General features: G+C 36.4%; 1 protein-coding gene across 5 annotated transcripts in view; it reads left to right on the top strand.

The window, feature by feature from the left end:
* The window catches only part of CUL3 (cullin 3), an 89,821-nt gene that overhangs the window by 36,632 nt on the left and 40,406 nt on the right, over window positions 1-12,783 (top strand). For all 5 annotated transcript variants that reach the window (XM_038573952.1, XM_038573954.1, XM_038573951.1 and 2 more), the window contains one exon: window positions 4,266-4,379. In XM_038573952.1, coding sequence (XP_038429880.1) covers window positions 4,266-4,379 — 114 coding nt within the window. The remainder of the gene's footprint in view (window positions 1-4,265; window positions 4,380-12,783) is intronic.

The raw sequence follows: 12,783 nt of genomic DNA, 5'->3' as shown, positions 1-12,783 counted from the left end.
ATGGCTTAATGGATCATTTCTTTTTAGTGCTGAATAATATTCTATTGTCAGAATATACCAGTTTATTGTTTCACCTACTGAAGGACATTTTGGTTGCTTCCACATGTCGGCAATTATAAATTAAACTGCTGTAAACATCTGAGTTTGGGGTTTTGTTTGGACGTAAGTTGTCAACTCCTTTGGTATTTATAGCAAGGAGCATAATTGCTGGATTGTACAGTAGGTGTACATGCAGTTTTGTAAGAAACTGCCAAACTGTCTTCCAAAGTGGCTGTGTACCATTTTCCATTCCTACCAGAAATGAGCAAAAGTGCTTGTTCCCTATATCCTCAGCAGTATTTGGTGGAGTCTGTGTTTTGGATTTTGGCCATTCTAATAAATGTGTAAGGGTATCCCATTGTTGTTTTAAACTGCAGTTTACTTTTCTTTTTAGATTTTAAGTAATCTCTACACCCAATATAGGGCTCAAACACACAACCCTAAGATCAAGAATCACACACTCCACCAGGCATCCTTCAGTTTGCAATTTCTTGATCAGATATAGAACATCTTTCATTATGCAAATTTGCCACCTGGTTATCTTTTTGGTGAGGTGGCCATATCTTTTGCCAATATTTTAGGTTGGGTTTTCTTGGTGAATTTTATTAATTCTTTGTATATATTGGGTAGCAGTCCTTTACCAGGTATCCCTTTTGCAAATATTTTCTCCCAGTCTGTGTTTTGTCATCTCATTCTCTTGAGCAAAATCTGTTGCTTTTCAAGTGATTCTGCTTCTCTGCCAGGTTCGTGATCTACTTCTTTCCACTACTGTCTGTGTCTTGCTTTTTGCAAGGCTAGGTGACATTAACAGTCATCAGTTTTCCACTACTCATTTCTTCAGCCTCCTTGTCACAGCTGGTCCCATCCTACTGTCAGTTTCCATGGCTTTGTTGATTGTTTTTACTTGTCTCATGAGCCCTTCAAACTCTGACTCTTCACCTGGATAACCTTCATGTAGCTTTTCTTATATAATAATGCTGGACATACCTGATCTGCAGGCCCCGTTTGATACTGGTACCACTTCTATAGCAGGGTTCCTTCCTGTTTGCCTTTGTTGATGCAAAAACTGATGGTAGTTGTTAGGGTGTGAGATTAACAATGTTATTCACACACACAAACTGACCCCACTTCCTATTTTGCAAATTTTCTGTATTCGGTCAACAACTTGTAAAGGTTAAATCCTTTTATTCATCACTTAATGTGTTTTTTAGTTTATATGCAAACTTCCCTTCTTTTAAAAAGCCCATTTTAATCTTCATAAAGTTTGAATTTTCATCTCATTCCTACAATTTATTATGTATATTTAAACGAATATTTGTTCTCCTTTTGTGTATTCGAATAGAAGAACATTTTTCTGAGGCAGCATGAGAGGAAGAATTTTTTTGTTCGTAGAGTGATCAGGATAATTAGAATGCAATTGTATCTAAAGCATTTATTATGTCTTATATTCGTATATCTATGTGTGTGTGCCTAATCATTCAAAAATAAATACAACAGAGTATGAGATCTTCTGGAGCACCTCTTAGAATTCCCATGTCCTGTGATAGAAATTAATTGTTGTGAGTGTATTTTAATACCATTGAATTTTACACTTAAAAATTAGTAAGATGGTAAAGTTTATATTATATAAAAATGATGCGTCATTTCTTTGTGTCATTGGCGAAAGCAGATCCATCTAACTTCAGCAGTAAAATACAAACTAACTAAATTTAACAAAATTAATAGCAGTTATTTTCTAAGTAAAATTCATTGTTATTGATTTGTCAGGATAAGTTTTTGAAATTTGTAAATAAAGCAGTTTTATCATTTATGACACATTGCACTAGTTGATCACATTTTTATTTTGTGAAAAGCAACTCTACAAATATTACATAAATACTTGACATGTTTTATTTTAAAGTGTATATAAACATAATCAGTGATTTTAGGACACGTGTCTTATTTTATAACTTAAAAATTTAAGTGGTCAGTTTTTCATTCATCTCACAGATATACCAAGCACATATTTGCTTTCCAAAATTAGGGTGACTTTAATAGTTACCATGTAATTTGATTTTATAACAAAGGGTTACACAGAAGTTCACTTAAGTCCTTAAGAATAATTAATTGCTAGATATCTGATGTTCAGAATATATACATTTTTTGTCATATAGTACAGTTTCTCTAGTATTGTCATTATCTTAATTGCTACTCAAAATTTACTGGTTCACTGAATATGAAGATTGGTGAAGAATTCTGTAAATAGGCGTATTTTCAGTTTGTAGGTTTTCTTAGTGTTAGCAGTCATGGGAATCTGCATCTGACCAGTGCTAGACTTAACGAGTTGAAATAAGTGATTTATTGTTTAACACAGTACTATATACAAACCTACATGTTTATCAGTTTTGATACAGTTGCCATATTTATGGGTGATGTATTTTGAAGCCAAGGAGCTTAGTCTCTCTTTTTTTTTTTTTTTTTTAGGAGCTTAGTCTCTTAGAACAAAATATATACAATAAAATTCTAATTTATGTGTATGTATAGGCTAGTGATTTTCATACTGCATGTTAGAACAGACATTGTTTCATCACTAAAATCTCTTAGTGGCCATTTTTTCTTTGATATAAAAAAATCAGGTAGTTTTCTTAATTTGAATTTATTCTCATTTGTTGGGAATAGTGTGTTAGGTATATTTTGTTTTCAGTCTTTGGCACTTGCAACCACTTATTTAGACTCATTTATACTGGTGCTAATATGTAGTAACATCTACTGTTTATAATTCAAGTTTATAGATATCTATATATCTCAACACACATATTAATTTGTTTCTCACCAAACACCATGACTTCAGATTCTCCCCAACCTAAAAATGTTTAACCACTGCACTAGAACATGTCTGCTTAGGTAGGCTGGAGTTACAAGTTGAGCTAGACCATAGTGGATTAGGTAGGTTAGAATAATTAAAGAGGTTGGCAGTATTGTCCTAAAGTGTTACAGGAACTTAGAGGACAAACTGCTTCTTTGTGATAGAGCTGGTTCTAGCTTTAAATTCTGTTTTCTCATCGATAATCTTATATTGGACTACTGATAGCATAGCAGGAAGTAGTAGTAGTCAGGAACTTCTTACTGGAGAAGGTGGCAGTATCCTTGTAGACTATGGAAAGGAATTCTTGAAGTCTGAGTAGTCTTAACAGGATTGCATTAGGAAGGCATTTCAGGCTCAGGCCAACTTGATGTGCAAAAACAGGTATCACCCACCGTGTTGGTGGTAGATCATAGTATTGCAGGGTAGGATGAATGAAGTAAAGGGTCTTAGAGATGCCAGGCACTGTTCTAGGTGTGGGAAGCACACATGGAAAAGACCGAATCCCTCCTGCCATGGATCTTGTATTTTAGTGAGAGGAACAGCAAATGGATAAATTTGTAATACAGTAGGTAGTGACAAGCAAGTACTGTGAGGAAAATTTAGTGTAGGTTAAAGAGTGGATATAGTCATTGTTTGAGATAGGGTGGTCAGGAAGACCCTGAGCAGAAGTGAAACTTGAGCAGAAAAAAATGAGGGGGTAGTAGGCTGTGTGAAACTTGCAGAAAAGGGTGGAACCCAGTTGCAACAGTCAGCTCCATTGTAGCCGAGCACACTGAATTAATAGTTTATGCTCCTTAAGTGTTTACTGAGTGCCAGCCACTGTTTTGAGTGTGTCACTAGTGTTAGTTTAGTCCTTAGAACAGTTCTACAAAAATGGTTACTATTTCATATGTAAGGAAACTGAGGCACAGAGATGAAAATAATTAACCAAGGTAACGCAGCTAGTCAGGGAGCTGGATTTGAGCCCAGTAGTTTAACTCTAAAATCAACATTTTCAACCATTATATGAAGATGGGGAAGGGGAGGTATAGTAGGAAATTTGATTGGAGCAGTATCCTGGGACCGCGAGTTCTATGGGGCACTGTAGTTCCTTATAAGTATTTAGAATTTTATTTTGGCTGTCATGTTAGGTTGTTGGAGGGTTGAGAAATGCCCAGAAGGTTGCTTTATGATTCTGAAGATCAGGAGATGGGTCAGGACTATACAACACATTTGTTAGTAATCTGTATTTAGGTTATAGCTTAAAATATTTCTACTGGCCTATATTTCTTTGATGTAAAATTGAAGATTCCACACCATTAGTTTATTAAACAGATATGTGCATGTATACATATAAGAGAGTGTGTGGGTGTAAAAAACTAACAAACTCTTCTGTTAATAGGTGCGAGAAGATGTACTAAATTCATTGAATAACAACTTTCTTCAAACGCTAAATCAAGCTTGGAATGATCATCAAACAGCTATGGTGATGATTAGAGACATACTAATGTATATGGTAAGTAGAACTTTTCTGTTTATCCTTTAAGAAGTTAGACATTTCAAAATGTCTATGTCACATTTAGTTGGATGGTACAGGTCAGTGTGGAAAGTGTTATTTTTAAAAAAATAAAACAATATTTCCTTTGCAAGGACCAACCTTAGCTTATATGAAGTAAAATCTTATTCATATATTTAATGATTAGAACGGAAGACTGAAAGAGAAAGGTCTAATATTTTTCTCAGTATTCAGCACTTCAAATTGGAAAATGATGAAAAACCTTACATCTCTTTGAGTAACAGTGGTTGAATGACACCATGAGAGAGGAAAGCTTAGTATTCTCTCACAAGTTTTTAAAACCTAATGTCCTTATACCTTTAGTGATGGGGGTGTCATTTTATATAAATATGTGTATAATAAGTATACTCTAACAGCTTCTGTCTAAATAGTAAGTCATTGCAGTATGTATGTTATTCAGATACATATTCTGTTTTTTACCTGTTATTACTGTTCTTTGTTTTTGTCAGTCAAGAAAAATATCTTATTCAGCAAGACAATTTGAAAAACATTGACATGAGCTAAGCTGTTCAATAACTTTTGAGAAGATTAAACTCTTGAGTTTTTTCTTACCTTTGTGTGATTGTAGAATGAAGCTAGGTTCATCAAACTTAATTACTGTGTCAGTGCAAAATTAATAGGTCTAATAACTTTCCTTGTTACTTCAATGTTTAATATTTGGGAATTTGGACATATGATTTTCTTCTAAAGTTTTACTCTCTGCTTTTCAAATTTTTATTTTCAGTTTCTTTAGTTTGATTTTATCTATTGTGGTGAGAGCATGTCCTAGTTTCTTTCACTTGATTGAATAAAGCAATGGTTGGAAAGGATTTCCAATGAGAGCAAACAGCTGTGGAGCTTTTTGTTCTGCTCAGAGAATTCAGTCAGGCCTATTACCCCTGGTTTTATAGGGTCAGGGAGAGGCTACTTCATTTTTCAGGGATTGATAAAAGGTATAACAGTATTTAGCCTTTTTGAGCCTTATTTTCCTCTTCAGGATATAGATTGATCCTATACTGACATTTTAAGGTAAATGAGATAGCACGTGAAAACATACAGTGCCTGAGATACAAATGTGAAATAAGTTAGCTTATACTCTTCTCATTAAGTTTTGGATTTGATGAGTCTTTAAATTTTAACACTAACAAACGCTAAGAAAACCATTTTTAATTTCATGATCTAGTACTCTATTGATAAAATAAGTATTTTTAAATTAGGCACACCCTCATTCTTAAATAATTTTTCTTTTATTTCAATTCCATTTTGTCCACCAGGGTGGGGAGGAAGGGGAGGGAGAGGGTTCCCAAATGAAATGTCAAACCTTGAATCCTGACTGTTATGTGACCATGGTTAAGAAACTAATTAGTTTATTCCTCAGCTTTCTCATTTATAAAATAAAAATAATATTGTACTGACTGGGTAAGGTAGCTATAAGGCTTGAGGGAGCCATTCATGTACAGCACTTAACAACACCTGGACCATAGCAGTGTATCAGTAAAAATTTACTAGGTTTAATATTTCTTGTCCCTTCATCCTTTCATCAAACCTGTCTAGTTGCACCACAGCCCCGGGTACACCCAGCAGCTTAGCTTTCCTGCGCCTCTGCTGGAGGAAGCTCCACACAGAGTAGATCAGTGCCACTTTTTATCCTTTGTCACAAACTTCCAGTTGACCCATCACACTGTCCAGTGGTCTCGTTTTCCCTCCAGTTGTAAACTTCGTACCTTCAGCTCCCCTGCTGGCCTCACTCTTAAATGATCTTGCCTTCCACCTCTTAGAGAAAAGAGCAAGCATCAGCTATGTTTGTTTCTTACTACTATATCTACAGTTTTACCTGTATTTTCTCCCTTTTGTGTTTTTCCTTTTCCCTTTTGTTTTAATGGGACATTGTCTCCCCTTGTGTTAAATAAAGGCTAATTTTCCTTCCATGCTAAGCAAGATCACATCCCTTTCTGCCTTGTCAAAAACCTGAAATATTTTCAGGTTCTACCTTTTTACTGAGTCTTACTCATCAGCATGAGACATGTTCAGGCCAGTCAGATCCTCAAAATAAAATTGAACTAAATTTTCTGTTGAACCCCTGCACTGCCTCCCAGCATCTCTCATTGCCATTCACAGGCAAATGTCTTGTGAGAAATAGTGAACCTTGCTGGCTCCCTTTTCTCATCTTTCTTTCACTTTGACTATGTTCTAGTTAAGCTTCTTCCTCAGTTATGCTGTTCAGTCTTGCTCTTAGAGGGATCACTGTGTCTACATCTCTGAAGGCAGAGATCACTGTGAATCCTCAGACTCCTTGATTTTTTTTCTGCAGCATTGGGCACAGTTGACCACTCATTTCTTCTCACTTGCTGGGTCCTCAGTTTCAGTGACATAGCACTCCCTTGGTACACTTCATCCCTTTCCCACGGGTCCTTCCCAGTTACTCCTCCTCTGCCCTTTAAATAGAGGCATTCTTGGGCTTTAGTAACCTAGATTTCCTCCTCCTGGTTCACCTCAGTTACTACTATATCTGTAGCATTTATCACAATTGTTATTAACAACTGTCTCAGGCCTTGTTTCTCAGGCTGAACTTCTTGAGGAGAGGCCAGTGTCTTGTCACAACTGTGTCCCCAACACCTGGCACAGCTCCTTGCACAAACTATGTAATTGAATAAATAAATGCACACGGAATCTTTTTCTTAAATAGATCATAGATTAAGCTTTTGCAAAATGCATTTTAAAAATATGCTGTTGTTGGGGGGATCCCTGGGTGGCTCAGCGGTTTAGCGCCTGCCTTTGGCCCATGGGTGTGATCCTGGGGTCCCGGGATCAAGTCCCACATCAGGCTCCCTGCACAGAGCCTGCTTCTCCCTCTGCCTGTCTCTCTCTCTCTCTCTCTCTCTCTCTCTCTTTCTATGTCTCTCATGAATAAATAAATAAAATCTTTTTTAAAAAATGCTATTGTTGGGGCACCTTGGTGGCTCAGTCAATTGTCCAACTCTTGATTTCGGCTCACATCATGAGGGTCCTGGGATCTTGACCACAATGGGACCACCACCACACCTGGCTCCATCCTCAGCAGGCAGTCTCCCTGTCCCTCTGCCCCTCCTCATTTGTGCGTGTGCTCTCTCTCTCAGATAAATAAATAAAATCTTTGAAAATATATATATACTATTGAGGATTTGGAGGGAAATTAAAGTGTTGATATCTTCACCTTCCACAAGATAGAATTCTTTCATTTTCATAGTCTTTGTTCTTTTTGCCTTTTTATATTTAGTATTCTGGGCTCAATTAAATAAGTGCTTTTTAAAATTAAGGTAAAGTTGAAATATGCAGAACTAGTTTTGACAAACTAGTTAGGAAAAATAGTCTTTGGTCAAGAAATATAAATGCTTTTAATTTTTCAGAAATCAAAAGACTTTTCCTGTTGACATCTGCATTTCCTTTGAAGAGTATTACCCTCATTTTAGACTTCTCAGGTGATGTAACCTGCTAGATAGGGGATATACCTGAAGCATACTGATTGTACCATCATGGATCTTAGACACATACCTTCTTATGAATATAGGCTCTATTGGAATTCTAGATCTCAGACTCAGAGAGGGAGGAGAGAAGATGCTTCACTGTCTACCCACCTGCCACCTACTCAGCTAGCTGACTTTGGCTCTTAACAAGGAGGTGTCTGTGTATAAAATGTCATGTATCAGCCTCAATATATAGATACCGTGGGGCACACTGACTTTTGGAAATGAAAATAGGATCATTGGTTACATGGAGGCAGCCACTGGTCACACCACTGATTCGTTGTTTGGCATGTGCCAAAAAGAAATGTGTTTCAAAAAGAAAAGTGTACATGTCTCTAGATGGAACATGTGACCTCTAGTTTCTGCCACTACACCCCTTCCTAATGTTCGAAACTTGGATGTTGAATTTTTAAGATTGGTTTGGGGCTACTTAGGAAACTGTTTTGTTTTCAACTTTAATTGCTTAAAAGATTAATGATTGGGAAAGAGTTGAGCATTTTATAAGAATCTTTGTCCTGGTTCTATAATATGTTTAATTGTCAATATAACTCATAAGTGTATGTTACTATTCAGTTAATTTTTCTTTTATAACTATAAAAATGAATATGAGAGGAAATTAAGTTTATGGATGGTATTCTATAAGCTACTTTTGAACAGCTTAGAATTAATGACAAAGGAAATAGAAAAGCATTTCCTACTGTGATATATAAGGTTACCTGAAGGTTTGTAGAGAAATTTTCTGCATAAAACTACAGCGAATTTATTTTTAAGCTTTTACTTGAATTTGTCCATATTTTCAGTCATTTTAACAAATAGCAGAGCTTTAGTGGTATTGCAGGTTTTCCTTAAAGGTTGGAGGCTGTCAATTCATAGGGACAGGGAGAGAGAGTGAACCCAGGAAAGGAGGACCACTGCTTCTTTGAGCTCTTTATTTGGAAAGTCATTAAGAATGAGAAAAGAGGTCAAGCAGAATGGCAACAGCTTTATGAAGAGGAGAGAAGCTGAGGAACTTTAATGTGGCAGGCTGAATAATGACCCCCCCCCCACCACCACCACCACCACCAATGACTATCTAGAAACTCAGGATTGTTACCTTATGGGTCAAAAGGAACTGTGCAGGTGTGATTGGGTCAAGGATGTTGAGAAGAGGAGATTGTCCTAGATTATCCTAGTTCAGGGTCAGTCCTAAAGGAGGGGCAGTAGGAGATGGCGATGATGTGACGACAGAGGCAAAGATTGAACGATAGACTCTGCAGGTAGAGGAAGGGCTACAGCTAAGGAATACAGGTAACCACCAGAGGCTGAAAAAGGCAAGAAAGTGGGCTTCCCCTCAGATCCTCTAAAAGGAATCAGCCCTACTGACATCTTGACTTGAGTCCAGGAAAACTTGATTTTAGTCTTCCAAATTGTGGAACTGTGAAAAAGTAAGAAAGTTACCGAATTTGTGGTCATGTATTCAGTAACAATAGGAATTGGAATATCCCCTGTCCTGGGGTCAGCTATCTGTAAATAAATGGATCATCTATAGTTGTGAAGAGATCATTTAAGTGAGTTGGCACAAAGTTTATATAGTAGAGGTGATCAGAGTTTGTACTTTTTCCAGGTGTACTAGGCAGTCTCAGACAAGAATGTTCAGATAGAATTAGTCTTACTGGTTATGGGGAGAATTCTAAGGTAGTAGCATTATTGAAATGGTTGATTGTGGGTCTGTGCTCTTCAATAAGTAGGCAGCTGAGTCCTAAAATCCCAGGAAATAGAGGTATTAGGGATCAGTAAACCTGGAGACCCCAGTGAGAGTGAGAAGAGGTTCATTTCAGTGTAAGAAAAAAGGGAAAGGTAGGAGGAAAGAAGATCTCTAGTGCCAGAGATACTTGCTGTCTTCTAAAGATGAGGTTCAAGGTTTACCCATATCAATATGTGGGTGAAGGGAATCCTGATAAAAATGTAGGCATCTGTAAACAGTGTGTCAGATTAGTCATTCTTCTCATTGGTAAGTTTCCAATGAGAATAGGTGGCATAAAGCAGAGTTGACAGAAATAAAACTGTTTGCTGAAGCTACCAAGGATTTGTGTGTTTGGGGAGGTCAGAAGATAGGATGAGAACATGGAGATGGTGGAATTCATGTCCAAGTTTTCTCCTGTAGATTTTGAGGCTTTAGGTCCAAAAAACATTTCTTCTTTATGATATTCTAGATTGCGCATTTAGAGAAGTTTGAAAATAGCTATATTCTGGAAGAGCACAGATAAGTTGTTTAAGAGTCTTTTTGGCACTTTCTCTGCTTTTAAAATGACATCTTAAATACAAAATAATAGAAAATAGGATCCAGTGGCTTTGAGATTATTAAGCTTCACACCTGTTCAGTGTTTTTCCTGACTCTGGAAAGACATGCTTTCCCCATCTGTGCTGTAGTTTTTGTATTGTGACTGACAATATAAATACCTTGGCATCTTTTTGTGGCTAGATCGCAGGCCAAGTACCAGGCCTTTATGTAAAATAAAACTAGGGCATCCTCATAAATACTGTAAAGGTCAAGAGTGTTGAGCTTGATAATTAGGATTTCTTCCTTGCCTTCCATCTCAGTTCCTGTTTCTAACAAATTGATAGACCCATAAACCCCTTGATTACCATGCCCTATTAACTGTTTCTGTGTGTGTGCAGTGATGATGTAGCAGTCTGTGACATTGACTTTAGGGAGGCAAGTATTTATTCAGCATGAAGTAGGCCCTGTGGTGCAGTCAGAAATAGAGCACATATTTCCTGAGGTAGTAAAAGAAATGAAACTTCTGTTCATAAAGGGGACTGTTCCCATATTGTGTGTGTGTTTCCTGGAAATTTGGGGTAGTGGAGAAAAAATACATGATGAAATTAAGAGACCCTTTAATTCCTACATTGTCATTAATTTGCTTGTTATTGAACTTCTCTAGGTAAAACTCCTGTGTTTCCTTTTTAATAAGGGAAATAGATTTATTGGGTAAGAGCTCTGGTTTTTATCTTTTTGGGGTTTTAGACCCTTGGAAGAATGGTCAAAATTCATGGACCCTCTACTAAAAGTAGACATCTGTGCATCTACACACCACAGAGCATATACTTAAATATGCAATTTCAAGTGGTTTATGGGATCTTGTTGGGTCTATGGGATGTGTGGGTTAGATCATTTTAAATTTTCAAGTTCTAAAAAAAAAAAAAAATTTTTTTTCAAGTTCTTTCAACTCTGAAGTTTTACACCAATTTAAAATTGAAGTGAACAGCTACCTGTGTTGTTTATAATGGAAAAAAAAAAAACAGGTGAGAATAGATAAGTATTAAGTTGATGGCAGTTTCTTTAAAAACATTTAAAGTGGGTTGGTAGAGCCTCGGTTGGCTAGGAGTCTACCTAATACTATTTCTGATAATAGCACATAACACTTTCAAAGTCCTTAGCGTGTGCCTGGCATTGTTTTAAGCATACTTAAGGATATTTTGTTTAATCCTTAATATCTTTTTACTGTTGTTATTTTTAAGCAGTAGTTTGGGAAAGCAATAAAATTTTTATTTTTTATTAATAAAATTTATTATTGTATTCTCTAAAAAAATCCTGAATACATGACAACAGTTACTGTTTATTACATGGCTATATCCCTGTGCTAAATGTTTTAAGTATCTGACCTTCCAGATCGGTATTGTACTGTTTCACAAATGAATAAATTGAGGTTAGAGAGATGAACTAACCTGTGTGAGAGATCACACAGTTACTATATTACTGGAGTATGAATCCAAGTCTTTTTTGAATCCAGAACCCATGGTCTTCACCACTTTGCCTGTAACCACCTCGGTACAGAAGAATTATGTATATTGACTGCTTAACAGAATGTATGATAATTTTTTTAAGATTTTATTTATCTTAAAAAAAAAGATTTATTTTAGAGAAAGAGAAAGAGGGAGCACACTCAGGAGTAGGGGGAGATGGAGAGAGAGATCATTTCCAGCAGACTCCACACTTAAGAATAGAGCCAATGTGGTGCTCATGTGATCCCATGACCCTGAGAGTTCATGACCTGAGCCACAACTGACTGAGCTACCCAGGTGCTCCCAGAATTTATGATAATTTACCTAGAGTTGAGCTAACATTAATTTACCTTTTTGCTTATGAGAATAAATTCACTCATTCAGTAAGTATACACAGTGAGTATGTATATGTATCAAACTTGCTCTAAACAACTGTGGTTACCTTTTCCAAGTTCTGTCATTGGGTGGTTTTATGATGTAAATAACTGTTTGGGCAGATAATCCTGGTTCCCCAAGTGTAATTGAAGAACAGTGACTTTTCTATGGTCCCAAGTGTAAGCTGTTGAAGCATATTAGAATAATATTCTTTGTTTCTTTTCTTATTATTTCTTCTTGTTCTGTTTGAATCTAGTATTAAATTCTCCTTAAAGAAGTGACTTGGTAAGACTTTAGACTCCTAATTGTCATCCCAAGTAACTTAACACCATCATTACTGGAGTATTTAGAAATTCACCAAAAATATTAGATACCTTAGTGGTTATTCTACCATTCTTCTGGTTCTTTTTGACATTTTTGCTGATGTGTAACATAAAAATGGACAAGTCTTTTTTTGTCCTTTTTAAAGTCTGCGTTTTCTAGGATTTTTTTGTTGTTAGTGATTTGTGGGAGTTTTTTATGTATCCTATGTAAAAGTCCTTTGTAGATGCATGATTTTTTTTGTCTGTTTTTTTCAACTAGGCTCCGTGCCCTGTGTGGAGCCCAATTTCAGGGCTTAAACTCAAAACCCAAGATAAAGACCTGAGCTGAAATCAAGGGTTGAATGTTTAACTGACTGAGCACCCAGACGCCCCTATAGATAATGTTTTAAGAGATACTGT

The sequence above is a fragment of the Canis lupus genome, chromosome 25, assembly GCF_011100685.1.
Source record: "Canis lupus familiaris isolate Mischka breed German Shepherd chromosome 25, alternate assembly UU_Cfam_GSD_1.0, whole genome shotgun sequence".
In the NCBI taxonomy this organism is placed as follows: Eukaryota; Metazoa; Chordata; class Mammalia; order Carnivora; family Canidae; genus Canis; species Canis lupus.
Note: the sequence above shows the minus strand (reverse complement) of the source record. Positions and strands in the feature narration are given on the sequence as shown.